Here is a 14,108-nt window from a genome sequence, read left to right as displayed (position 1 = left end):
ACTTCTTATACAATTGACTGGAGTTACAGAGTTGAACAAATCCTTTTCTGATCTATATAGCATTATTTGTCTCTCTCTTTTTTTTTTTTTTCCCAGTATGCTTGTGATGTTGAAGCTGAGGTAGTGGGAAAACCAGCAAAAGCATTTTTTGAGTCAGCCCTAGCAGAAATGGGAGTACCACCACAGCAGGTAATGTTGCTGATGCCATGACTGTTGGCTGTGCCATGTAGTTATGCCCCCTACACTGGTTTGCTGTCTTTGACAGAAAGTTACAGAAAAGGTTGAGGGGAGTGTGGCCTTGAGGACATGGTAAACAGCGGGTGGAAATACGCTTCTGGAAAAAAAAATTGTCATACGTGGTGCAGAGAAATACTTATATTCAGGATATTTCTATGAATTATTAAAAAAAATCTGAAAGATTGCTTTGGAGGGGAAGAAAAATGTTTTACCCATTCTATCAAATAATGTGAAGGACTGAGAGTCAAGAGGATAAATGGTAGCAGGTTGGGGTCTGTTGAATATTTTCTGCCTTGCGTGTACTTCCTACCCTCCTGGAAGGCATGGTATTATTTTTCCTCAGAACTTCTTTGCTGTCCTGAGGCTTCTTCTTGACCATTTCCTGTTTCGCTTTTCATTCTCTTCTGTCTCTGTTTGCTCTGACTTGTACCATCTGTATCTTTACCTCCTTTAGAGTTTTCCATCCTCCTTTCCCTGATGTAGTTTCTCTGTGTTCTTGTGATGAGCCTTCTTATTCACCTTCATTCTAAACCACGTAGTTCAGAAGCACGTGTACTTCTATTGAGAATTCCTTTATTTGGAGACTAAAGAAAACAGCACAAGGGAATAAAGGTCAGGTTTCCCAAGGAATTATGGAGGATGGTGTGCTTCACAATGTAACAGGAGCCATGAAGGCTGCAGCCTGGTGGAATTGCAGCTAAAATGTTATTTCATTTGGTGTCACACTTGCTACTTTTTTTTTTAGTACAGTTCCTAAAGGGGGAAAAACAGAAGTAACAGAAGCACTGTCTGACCCCAAAACTCTTCTCTTGTTACTGGTTTCATCAGGCTTTCCAGAAACACACCGAGTGTGTGACACTCCCTGCTTACTTAGCATGGTCCGTTTTTTCTTTCCTCCCTGTAGTTGTGCCCTCTTTATTGATTTGTTGTTGTGTCACACAGGACATAAGGATGAGTATGAAATGACTAACAGACGACAGCGAATTACAAGGTAATAACTCCATCACAGGCTTTTGGTGACATCATAAACAACAGGAGTGAAGTTTGGGTGGCTTGTAGGTCCGTGGAGCCTGGAGAAGAAATTATGGCCCTGTAATTCACTATGTGCTTGGGTTTTACTTTATTATTGAATGGGAAGATGGAAAAGACCTTGTAGGCCATCTAATCCCTCTCCTTCCCCATGCAGGAGTGCTCCCCTGCTCCATGTTTATCAGTGTTTTGTGCAGAGTGGTTTTAAGTGAGGAGAAACCAAACCGGGCTTTAAGTACCTGAGGGACAGTATTCACAAGCTCTAGTAGATCTTATGAACAGGCAGCTTTTTCTGAGATTCGTTGAGATGCTTCCCTTTGAAACTCTATATCCTTACTTCTAGTTTTATTCCAGGTAACAACCAAAATAACTGCTTTCCTTCCTGGATGTTTTCTCCTTCCAATTTTCTCCAGGCTCCTTATCATTACAGTAGTTTTCTCTTACTAAAACTGTGTTTAGCTCTCAGCAACTTTCCTTGTGATTCAGTCACTCTGCACCCTAACCTGCTGCGGTGCTCTTTTCTGCACTCCCTTCAGTTTGTCAATATCTTCCCAGTAACAAGATAGCTCAGGCTGAACAAAATATCCTAGGTATTGAGCAATTACTCAATCCATTTATCCAACCAACAAACCAAAAAAATCCATTTCAGAAACTGAATGGCATTTCAAGAAAAAGGTAGCTGGAAAAAAGAACAAAGAAAAAACAAAGCAAAACACAGAGAGCTCAGCCCTTGGATTTTATGCGTCTAAATCAGAGGTATGAAGGTTTGTGTTTTCCTTCTGCTTGTATGAGAAACGAACGATGTGCTCTTTTGGGGTTTTCTATCTTGAGGCCCTGCATAGTGACATTAGTTTCCCTTTTTCACAGTCAGGACAGGGCAGTTGTCTTCAAGCTTTGTGTTGCCCACCTTGCCAGAGTGTCAGCCCCTGCCACTGTGGGAGAACATCGTCACAGGGATGTGTTTCCATGCTGGGCTGCAACACCACACCCCATTTCTCGATGAGTTTCTTGTTTCTCGTTGCCTCAGAGAACCAAATTTGAGCAGATGATTTAATGCATCACCAGGCTGGTATAAAAATGGTCCCATAGGGTGAGCCTTGGGGAGTGGTTCCCGCTGACTTCAGGAGCATTCGGTTTGAGTACAGAAAAGGAGTAATAGTCCCCGGCAGAGATTACTATTTATTCAATCCTTGCTCTTTGCTAGATTTTCACAGTGCTATTAGTGACTAACTTGATATTTTCTTCCCAAATAATTTCTAGTATGAAATGCCAACAATTTCTAACAACAGGTCTAGTCTGTAGGTGTAATTTTTCTTATACAGAGAATCAAGATAAAGGACATATGCACCTCACCAGCAGGTTTGCAGTAGGTACCGCTGCATAATGGCCCCGGGTGCCTTGTCGGTGTTCTCGATGATGGAAAACCAGGGCTTGCTGCTGTAATTAAAAACTAGACCATGAAGAATATGTGTAGGAGGAACAAATTACAGAAGAGCACACCACCATAATTGTAGTGTATTTTCGTAACTTTTGAGTGCTTGACCTTGTAACTTTAATGTTCTTTCGAGACGGATTTGCAGGTTGTGTTAGTTAGTCATACGTAATAATAAAAACACGATATATGCAGTTCAGTAAGTTCCTTAGTAGTGCACCGTGTGAGGTTTTAATCTGTCTCCCAAATGAGCTTTACTTCTCTGTGTTTGTAATGACAAGATGAGGAGTGGCTTTACTTGCCTTTACTTTTATAAAATGTTTACCAGTAATTTATTCCACCTGTGGAATACGTTTAATCCATACCATCATTAAACCATTTTAGAAGAGCTGCGCTTCTGAAAACATTACAATTTTCTTTTACCCGACTTCTAATGAAAAATAGCTTTTTAATAAAGCTGTCTCACCGCAGTAATGCTAGACAGTGGCAAATCTTAAATTTCTCAAGCTGCTTTAATCAATAAAGTTATCACCAGTCATTTCCCTTGGTAACTGCTTCTTACTGAGACCCTGACTTTACCTTCTGCTACTGAGATGTTTTCAACCTGCACTTAGACTAGGAGGAACTCCCTGAAGTCCAATTTTCATTTTAACCTTTCCTCAATGGCCTAGAAATAACAGATTGCCAGTATTACTTTAATAGATTGGAAATTTAAACCTCTTAGAGGTAACCAGACCTGTCTTATGATTCAGTAATATGACAAAGAATAACACATCTTAAAGGTTACCGAAATACCTAATTCATGTGTTTTAAGGCAGCTGTAACAGTGGATGATTTTTACGGCTTTACAATAAAACCTAAATAACGTTAAGGCTCCCGTACTTTTATATAATCATAAAAAGTTCTGTCTGTAGCAAACTGTCCAGCTTCACCGGGAGTTATGGCAGGTAATACTCGAGTGCATAAAGTACCGGTAGTTAACCAGGTCCCATTTCGGCCAGCTGCCCGTCCCAGGGGGGAGTTAGTGGTGCGTGAGAGCAGAGGCAGGTCACCCTCACAGTGCCGCGGGGATCTGCCACCGTGCCGGCCAGCCCTGCCCTGCCTCTGGGGCTGACGGGGAATATTTTCCATCTCGGAGAGAAGAGTTAAGCGGCCGTGTGAAGTTTCAAGTGTTGAATCCTGCTGAAAGCTTATCCAAACTCAGTTGGCCCTGGGGCTTTTGGAATCTGCCCTGGAGGTTTGATGTATTTCTGTGTTTCACCTGCCTCGTTGTACAAATTCTGCCAGGTCAGAGGCCACGTGTGATGCCTTACGTGTGTTTGTTGTTTGCACAGCTAGTAGTTCCTGGATAGAAGTATAATTAACAGGAATACGGGATCCTGAAGCCTAGGAGATTGCCACGTGGGCCATGGAGAATATGGAGAAAAATAAATGTGTCATATTCATTGCGTAAAGTGTCTTTGATTTTAATCAGGATTTTGTGTATACGCTTTATTTCTTTACATCCTTGGCACCTTTAACTTTGCTGCTAAGCCTGTAGCAAAAACCTGCTTAGGCATAAATATTTTTGACTCTAGAAACATTCACTGCGTTAAATATTCTGTTGAAATTCACGTGCCTCCTTCTGTGCACCGTAACATTTGCATCCTCCATAGGCTTCAGCCTCCAAAGTACCACATGTGAGCTTCTCCCAGTAACAAGGCACTGCAACAGAAGCAGAGCTAGGTAATACAGAATACTCTGGTCTTTCTGCCTCTTTTCTTACTCCATAGCTCCTTTTCTGATCAAACATGTTTCTGTGATTTTTTTTTAATGAATACTAAAACTCTGTTTGCAGAGGAAAAAATAGAAAAGGTTCCCATTCACCCATCTCTGAAGCTGTCCGTGTTAGTAGGTGAGAGGAGTCGGTCCCCACCTCCAGGGTGTGTGGTGACACCAGTAGGATCACTGACCAGGATGGTGATTTCTGCTCTGCAGGTGTTTGTCCAGTTGGGATCATGTTGTGGCCTGAATCCTTAGAGCTCGTGTTCATCTCCTCCATTATCACTGCTGATCTGGGTTAGGTTTGGCTCAGTAGCCATGGCTTCCCTCAGCTCTGGCACACGTGTGCTTTATGTATCGCTTGCACACAACCACACACACCCATCTCTCACCAGCTACACAGATCAGGAAAAATGGAAATTACACTCAGCTTAATTCTTTGATGATTTTCTTAAAACCAGAGAGATCATCTCAATACATTTTTGTCCTTGTTGTAATTTTGTAGCTGATCAAAAAGAAGCAACTTCCACAGACTAATTGCACAGATTAATGGTGTGATCCCCATGTAAATTGTGAACACAAACGGTGATCTTTTCATTCTTGCTTTCGGTGGGTATATGACCTTTCAGTTTTATATCTTTCTCTTCTTGCCATATTGCAGTCAGAGAGGAAGTTAAACCCGGGTTTGACAGGTAGAGTTTTTTTTATTTCCCTTGACAGTGCACCTTTTGACCTCTATCTTCTTGCCAATGATTTTTTAAATCCTTAATGATTTGGGAATAATTGCTCCTCCTTTAGTGATTATTGCCCTTCACCGATAGTAAATCTGTGAAATCCCCGGGGGCTGGAGTACATTTTGGTATGCGTATGCCACAAGCTGGCCTGGACAGGCATCGCTGCTCATGTGCAGCTGCACTTGCAGAGCTGCTGGGTGTCTTGCAGGAAAACTTGTCTGGACGGAGTGAAATACAGCCCTGCTGAGCAAGCTTCCCTCTGGCTTTGGAGGGTCTGCTGAGCCACCCCGCTCTGCCCTTTCCTGCTCTCAGAGCAACCCAGAACTGAAAATGGAGGATGTATACACAGATGAGAGGAGGAAAAAAAAAAGGGCAGGGGGAGGACAGACAAAATCTGGCAAAACTGCTCCCAGCCAACTCCTATTACCTATTTTCCCCCAAGCTGTTTTGAGAAATGTAATCATTCCCACTAATCCGTTTTCGTCGTGTGTTTATACGTGCTTTATTTACTAATTACTTCAAATTAACCCTTCATTTTTCCTCATTTCATGCTGGAGTGGTAGGGAAAAGTGAGCTGTCTACAGGGGATCTTGCATCACGTATCTTAACAAGAACACATGCATTTCTGTGAGCAGAGTGGATAAGGAAAACGGCCCAGTAATGAGAAGATGAAAAGATTGAGCCCTCCATCACGTGCTGGCTTTGAAGCAGTTTGTGAGCAGGGAGCTGGAAAAGCAGCGCTGCCTGTCCCAGAGCCTCCTGCTGCTCTTTCCCTATGGACACGTTTTCCCGAGCTGTAGCCATGTTCCCACGAGTCTTTACATCTCCTTGCTCCATAAAAGAGCTCTCGAAGTGTGATCACAGCAGCGTTGCTCCTAGGCAGAAAGAAGCCAGACCGTGCACATATAAAGCATTTCAAAACGAGCTGCTTCGGAGTGGAACTGGACAAATGAGCCTTGACTCGCAGGGATGGCCTATTGCATCCCCTCACCTGAGGGTGATGATAATCCCTCACGTGAACGGTATTTAAAAACAGCAGGAAAGATGAACTGGGCTGCTAACTGCTATATATAATCCCACATGCTGTACCCGATGTGTAACACAAAGGAGGATTTGTCTTTTATCAGCCGGAGCTGTTCCAGGTATTCCTGTACACAGCTGAGCTGTTCTGAGATTTCCTCCCTGGATCTAGAAAGTAAGCCTAGCGTTTTTAAAGCTCTTGAGACAGGTGGACTGGGGTTAAGTGGCATCGCTTTTTTGCTGCCTAAATTTTGGCAAAATGGACCTCCCCCTGCTCCTGCGTGAGCATGTGTTCTGCCGAGACAGCCTCCTTCCCGGGGTGTCTGTGCGCCCACCTTCCTTTCCACGGCGGAGTGCTGAGCGGTGAGAGCAAGGGCACCTGCACACTGCCACAGGCAGGGCTCTCCGGTGCTCTTGTGTGGTTGCACGCTATGTGAAAATGAGGTGTTTCCACGTGAAGGCAAGTGAAGAAGAGATTTTTGTATTAGCCAGAGCACTAACTGGAATGGTGCCTGCAAGATGCAAGAGAGACTTTCTGTTTTTTTGTTTTTTTTTTCCTTAAAGCTGCAGCCAGCCGTATGAAGAGAGTTGGAAGTCCCTTTAGGTTGCTGCTGCTGGGGAAGCCGACCTCTGGTCCTGCTGTGTGCCTCATTCCCATGACCTCGCTGACAGCGGTCCATTTATCAGTTCTCCCCAGATGGAAAAACGCTAGGATGGCTTTCTGTCCGTGCCCAGTGGCGTACCCCTGGTCCTGCTCTCAGTAACCCAGCTGCCACCCAGGGCAGTCCTGCTCCCGTTACATATGTCCCTTTTGACCTTCCCCAGCCCACAGGCAGGACGAGGACCCGTAGTAACAGACCCTAGGCTCAAAATGTAACATCAATTTCTTTAGTAAGCAACAGTTCGCTTAGCGATTGCATCCGTCCGATGTGCAAATATGAAAATAATCTGTTATCAAAAGTGTATGGAAGGAGCAGAGAAGTTCAGGCAGGAATTTCCTTCTAACGTTATACTGTTGTTGTGAAAGCCTGGCAGTAAAGTTTAGGTAGTACGAGGCTATTCAGCAAGATGAAAATACAGCCAATGAATGTATTTTAAACAAAATTCAACTTTGATACAAAAGGTGAAAAATCCCATATTAAAATTTGATAGATAAACTAGATTCTGTGTTTTCAAAGCTGATGTGTTCCCCCCAGTTTTAAGTGCTGCCTCTGTTCTCTGCGGAGTAACCTGGAGTGCCTTTGGGATGTTGCAAGCTGATTTTATTATTCTTTTTTTCTTATTAGTTTTAGATCATGTGCTGCTTTTTTGTTGAAATTATGAAACGAAAGCCCACAACCATTTTTAAATTTGAAGAATAAGAGTAATATCTTTTATTGCAGAATGATAGGAAGCACTTGAAATTTTGCAGGCACAGCTGTGAATGAGAGGCCCTGGTTGATATGCTCTGATTTAACCAAGACACAAAGCCTGAAGTGAAGTTGCATACTACATTTTTTTTTTTCAGACATGCAGCCAAACCCCCTCAGTCCAGCTGGAAGGTCTCTTCTCAGTTACCTGTTTTGATAACCTGCTTAGCTGAGTTTGTTAGGATTTGCATAGACTTCAGGTGACCGTAACGCAAACTGTGCTGTGCCTGTACGTACCGTGTCCCACAGTGCAAAAATTAATCAATTAGATGTTACGCTGACAGAAGACTTCCCAAATTTTTGTATCTACCTGAAAATGGGCTGCATGTTTCGGTGATCACAAGCTTAAGTTTTTGACTAGCTTTTAAAATAACAATTTTAAGGAAACTTTTAAAAAAGATATGCTCCAAGCAGTTTCCATTAAGGCTAACATAAATTCGTGGCTAGGAACACAATAGGGATAACTTTATAAAATTCAACATTTTGTCTGAATTGTGTGCCAAATCACTTTGGTTTTTGTGATGGATTACAAATTGTACGGATGTATACTGCACCAGTATATTGCTCAAGAAGCCGTAGCATGAATTATAGTCAAGGTAGGATGACTTCTAATCAATATGATGACAATATTATCTTGTTTAATTTGTCTGATGGCAGTATTAAACATCAAATCAAGCTGTTTATTATGTCAAAGGAATGTGAAGCATGGCAGAAATAAAATTGACTTGACACCAGTTTTTCTGTATTTCATTGCTTTGACAGGCCATCATGATTGGAGATGATATTGTGAATGATGTAGGAGGTGCCCAGCAGTGCGGGATGAGAGCTGTGCAAGTGCGGACAGGGAAGTACAGGTCAGTGCACACTCTACACCCTGTGCTCCACCAGGTTAACCATGGAAAGAGGGGAAATAACTGTAGGTAATGATTTTTGCACTTTCCTTTTTGCCAAACTACACTGTTCTCTTAATTTTCGTACAATTCATTCATTTCTAAAAGAAAAGGTGGTGTGGTTTGGAACCTGGTACGCCTTCTGAATAGTGCTTCAAAATGAATGCATGAGACCTGATTTTTTTTCCACGCCTTTTCCAGAGCTTTTCCTGTTGGTGGTAGACATTTGCCGTCAATGTACACTTCCATTTGTTGACTGAACAACTACTTCCTTGGGCAGCCACTAGGCTTGGGTGGGTGCTGACATTTTCATTTGCAAAATGCATTTTGAGAAAAGACTGTATGAAAACGGCAGGATGGGAGAGGTTTGTTTTCTTTGATCTTTTCAAGAAATATTTTCCTCTTAATTACTGCTATAATTTTGCATCACATTTAGTGCATGGAACTAATTTGTTTCTTTTTTTTTTTTTTTTTTTACTACTGTGTGTAAGTGTTGTACACTTGATATCAGATCCATCTGAAACTTCTAGCAGAGTCAAGATGTAAAATTAGACATCTACTCAGTGATCTCTGTGGGTCATCTCTCACAGCTTTATGAAGGACTCCATATGTCTCCTATTTTCTCTAGATACATATTCAGCACTGAGAAGTCTGGAATGTGAAAGCTGTTTCTCCTCTTCCCGTCTTAAACAGAGCAGGCTTCTGCAGACTTGCTCACCTTGGCCTTTCAAAGCTTTCCCTGTGCAGGTGTCTCTGTGATCCTGTGCGTTCACTGACCAAAGAGCTATCAATAGCTGCTCCTTGTACCTCTTGACAGCAGACCTGAGTGCAGTTATAAACAGGGCACGCTCCAGGGGTGCCCAATGGAAAATTAAGCCACTATCTGCTGCTCAGGCAAGATAAGGCTTGAAGTCAGCCCAAGGTGACTCTCCAAATGCAATGCAGACATCGGTCCTTACGTTTAACATTTGGACTCCATAACACTCAAAATCTCCTTTTAACCATACCTCTTTGCAGTAGGCACGGTTCAGTAACAGCATTTGTAATTTGACATAATTTATATTTTTAGTGTTTCTTCATTTTCAAATACTGAGACTGTAAAAGAACAATTTTTGGGAGGGATGCAGCAAGTGGGAATGGTGCTTGCCATAGGCTGTCTGAAATGCAGTTTTGTTAGTTATCAAGTGATTTGCTCTCTCAATTTTAGCTTGTGTAAGTTGATAAAATAATTCTGATGGACCAGGAAATTATTTGGGGGAAAGAAAGTATGTAGTTTGTGCTGTTGGGGTTATTTATCTGTGTAATCCCATTAACTGCCTAAAGGAGAGAATTAGGATTCAGCACTTGGTTTTTCTCTGATCTTGATGGCTATCACCAGACAGCATTCAGTGACTCCACGTCTTAATGTCGCACAGATACGAGCATCAGTGAAGGAGCTATCTCTGAAAACAGAGGTAAATTAGGCTGCTCAACAGACATCTCCTGTGACATACGTGGCCCACTGTAAAAATAAGCCACAGGTGATGCTGCACTGAAAGCTTTCTGGCAGTTGGCGTACATTTTTATGTGTAGACATGAACATGCACACACACACACACAAATATATACAATCATATGTTTGAAAAGCGTTTTCTTATATCAAGCTTGAGCCATAATTTAAAATCTGAAAGGAGGTCACAGCTGTTATAGGTAGGGGAAAAAAAGATCGTTTTCCACTGTTAAATGTCCTGTTTCAATGCGCGATTGCTGTTATCCAAAATCATATATTACTGTATGGCAATGAAATACAGGTGAGCCTCTCAAAATTGAGCATGTGGTGCCAGTCCTATTCTTACCAATTTTGAGTAAAATAAAATAGTTCCTTTTTTTCCAAGAGGCTGGAGATGCATATGTTTTTAAGAGTGGTTGATTTAGTATACGTGGGAAATTAAAAGACACAGTGAGTATTGAAAGAGACTGGAAAAAAGCAACTGGATGAAATGTGATATGAAAAATAACAGAAAATATAATTACTTCGTGGCTGGTTTTAAGTCTGCTATTGGTACGTAGGTCCTCCCTTGTATTGCTTGCTGACCCAGAGGTGTGCACTGCGCTGAAATACCTCTGGATGGCACTGTTAGCACATTTACTTCAGCAGTAGCTACTACGTCAGGTTGTAGCTAAGGCTGTTTTTGCAAAAGCAGCGCGAGGCAAAACGGCTTCAAGGTTTTCGTGTAGATGCTGAGTGTTGGGGTGTGGGATTTCCTGAGTTTTGTTATTGCAGCTCAGGACATGGCTGATCACCTCAGCTGGGTTCCTTCTGTGCTTCTGCGACAACGAGTAGGTTTTCGTTTCCACCGCTACAATGGTGCCTCACCTCAGCAAAATGCATGCAGAGTTGATTCCAGAATAAAATGAAAAATAATAAAGTACACCAAGGAATTGTTCTAGGAGTGAGGATGTCACAACATGCTGCTGGATATGGGGAAGTTACAATTTGGGGGATAATTTGTGCAGGTTGTTGTGTAGGTCCAAGGGATTCTGTTGTACGCCTCCATTCTCATCTAAATGGTGACCCTGAGTGACAGAGTGTCATCTGTGGTGCATTTGGGGCAGCATTCCTCATCTCAGGAGTCACTGCAGCTGCCTTCAACATCCTTGAGATCTGCTGCCCACCAAGGGTTACACACCGTAGCACAAAAGATGACACGTGCACCAAGGCTTCCTGTAAAGTTTGTTGTATTTCAAAGTGACTGCAGTGCTTGTGTGCAGGTTGCAGGCTGCAAAGTAACTCTCTGCATCTTGCTGGCCTTAATAAACTAAGAGAAGAGGTCCCCTTTGTCCTGAAAGCCTTGCAGATGAGCTGAGGTCCAAAAGGGGAGCAGAAGGGGTGTGCGTGGGGAGCTGGCGTAGCCGTAGTGCTGCCTCCTTCCCTGCGCTCTCACACTTCTGGCTGGAGCTGGGCTCTGCAAGGACTTTCTCAGTGCTGGCTATTGCCAGGGTGAGATGCAAGTGTGGAGTAAGCTGGTGCAAAAGCATTCAGCTTAACACCACCTTACACCAGAGGTCCTGAAAATTAACACCGTTTTCTCACTTTTTTGGGATCTTAAAGTTTAGTAAAATTAATGTAGTCAATTCCTTTTATCTCACTTCTGCATCTGTGCTTGTCTTCTCCTCAAAAGCACCTAATCTTCCAGCAGGACTTAAGTGTTGAACTCGTCCTCAGTAGCCGAACCAGGCATGGAGTACATTAGTCCATAAAATGCAGTAAATAATGGAATAAAACCTCTTTTGACATAAGTCAGGCCAGTAATGGAAAGGTGTAGAGGTAAGATGGCATTTTCAGTTGATCTCAGCCAGCACGGTTCTCCAACACGGGGTGAGTAGTTTGCGTAGCCAAATGCAGCCTTTTTTAGATGTACAATCCATATGGCACGTTGGATCTGGTCCATCGGTGTCACCACCCTCAGTCACTCCTTCCTGCCACGCTGTGCAGATCAGGTCTGTGCTGCAGACTCCTGTGTACCGGGAGAAAACAGCACTAGGTTTTTCAGCGCTGGGAAATGTGGTGCTAATTAAGACGTTTCTGTGCACGCCTGTGTGGAGCACCTTCGTAGCCAACATCTTTCCGACCTAGGGCAGAACACGTACTCGTCTTCCTGCACAGGGTATGTGCTAATTCCACTTGCAGCTAATTGGCCTTGACATCAAACCAATAAATTCCACCATAACTATTGATTCTGCAACGCCGCTTAATGCTCTTGTTCCTCTTTGCAGTGTGCAAGTTAAAGCAGAGAAAAATTACTTTGAGGCTCTTCCAGCTGTCTCCCCATAAAATCAGAAATAGCTTTCAGATACGTCAGTGCATCAGACTGATTTGTGACAGGGCAGAAGAATTCCACCTCTCTCCTTGCTGTTGTTTACAGGGTTTGATTTATAGGTAATGAGCTCTACTCGGAAGAAAGCCTTTGCAGCGGTTACTGTGGATATCCAGAGGTTGTGCTCTTTCGGTTTCCATGCTGATACCAAAGTGGAGGTGTTTGGAGTAAGTTTGCCTGTAGACAGAAGTTTGCAGTGGCATTTCTTGACTGTACCAGAGTTTGTGCTGTGCACTCGAAAATAACCCTGAGGTGGCAGTGTTCGTCTCTCGATGTCACCTTTCCATAGCTGGTGTGTGGGGTAGCCAGGACCGTTCGCAGCAGAAGTACCCGCTGTCCCTGCTGGCCTGTGCGACATCCCCGAGCTCTCTCATAATACTACACGTAAAAGATAGAGCAGGGATAAAAGGGGCCTGGGACAGCTGCCATCTCTTGCTAGCTCTGCCACTGTGCTCTGGGAGAACTGGGTCAAGTTACTTCATGTTGCCCTTCCTCGGTTTCCCCGCTTTATAATTATCCTCTGAGAATAATTATCCTGACTGTATTAAGTAAGTGGCTTGGGAGCTGTTCCTCTTATCTGACTGAAGAAAACATACAGAATTTTAGAGATTTAAAGGAAATCGGCTTGCCAGATGTGATCAAGACAGAAGTTGTGACAGAGGAAGATCTTTCAGGCTGACATCATCAACTGACTAAGGATTCAGAAAAACAGGGGTGGGTCTTTATAACAACCTCCTAAATGAAGTTATTAAACGATTCTAAGAAGCAAATTTCCACCCAGAGATAAATTCACAGCTATCACAGCCTGTAATAGTAAATGAAAGATCACGACACCTTTTGCAAAGAAACAGTTGCATCTTACTGCTCTGCAAAGATCTTGAAACAGAAGCAGCATCCCTCCCACCCTCGCTTTCTTGTTCCCTGAATTACTAACCACAGCCAAGATGAACAAATTTATTAGCTTTGTGTTTCATGGGTCTTGATGGAGCATACCAGAAGTGCGTAATGAGAACTAACGCACAGAGGCACTCCCTTTATGCTGAAAGAGAACCAGAGGCATTTGGATGGCCTCGCAGTCCTGATAATTAAGCCTGTTTCAAGTACTAAATGGAAAGGCTTCCAACCCGTATTTGCACTATAAATGGTGCATTATGATTTATGGTAGTGTCTTAAGTAATGTTTATTAACATCTAGTGTCAGCAAGTCGGTTCTCCTGTGGTGTGATAGCTGATTGCAGTAAATCCGAAGGCATGGACTTAGTCACCACTTATTACATGTTCAAATCACAGTTTGTTCTGTCCACGTGAGGAGCTTCACGTGTGTATATCGGCATCTTGACCACACTTGGGTTACTGTAATCTTTGAATCAGCTTTGCGAAGGAAGTTCGGAGTTAATGCTGCAGTTCTTTAGCGTAGTAACGCTCATCTGATGGCAGCCTTAATTTTTCCCAGTATATTCATAAAGTCCAGACAGAAATTACACTTTAAGGCTCTGGTGCTGTAGGAACGAACGGCCTAGGAGAAGATGTAAGGTCTCGCTGCTTGCTGAGCCAGCAGCGCCCCCTCCCCGGCCGTTCAAAAACAGCCCCTGAGGGAGCGCGGCGCCCAGGGCGGGCAAACAGGGCGGGCAAACAACCAGTGCGTGGCGCGTCAGAAGGGAGCGGCGCGGCAGTTGGCGCAGGCAGGGCGAGCCGGGGGGGGGAGAGAGCGCAGAACGTTGCTCCCCCGCCGCCCATACG

At 43.4% G+C, this 14,108-nt stretch overlaps 1 protein-coding gene across 5 annotated transcripts in view; it reads left to right on the top strand.

The window, feature by feature from the left end:
* LHPP (phospholysine phosphohistidine inorganic pyrophosphate phosphatase) overlaps positions 1 to 14,108 on the top strand; it is a 55,436-nt gene that overhangs the window by 17,780 nt on the left and 23,548 nt on the right. Inside the window, exons 5-8 of one of the 5 annotated variants that reach the window (XR_007708555.1) lie at positions 97 to 189; positions 1,180 to 1,228; positions 1,916 to 2,022; positions 8,385 to 8,476. Coding sequence is in view for 3 of the 5 variants with exons in the window: in XM_035547722.2 (XP_035403615.2) it covers positions 97 to 189; positions 8,385 to 8,538; positions 9,004 to 9,017 (261 nt within the window). In the remaining 2 variants the exon portion in view is untranslated. Of the gene's footprint in view, positions 1 to 96; positions 190 to 1,179; positions 1,229 to 1,915; positions 2,023 to 2,133; positions 3,178 to 8,384; positions 8,539 to 9,003; positions 9,046 to 9,140; positions 10,331 to 14,108 lie in introns of those variants that run through there. The other 4 variants (XR_004778800.2, XM_035547724.2, XM_035547722.2 and 1 more) reach the window with 4 other exon arrangements.

This window comes from Cygnus atratus, chromosome 7 (genome assembly GCF_013377495.2).
Source record: "Cygnus atratus isolate AKBS03 ecotype Queensland, Australia chromosome 7, CAtr_DNAZoo_HiC_assembly, whole genome shotgun sequence".
Lineage (NCBI taxonomy): Eukaryota > Metazoa > Chordata > Aves > Anseriformes > Anatidae > Cygnus > Cygnus atratus.
This window is presented reverse-complemented; position numbering and strand designations above follow the sequence as displayed.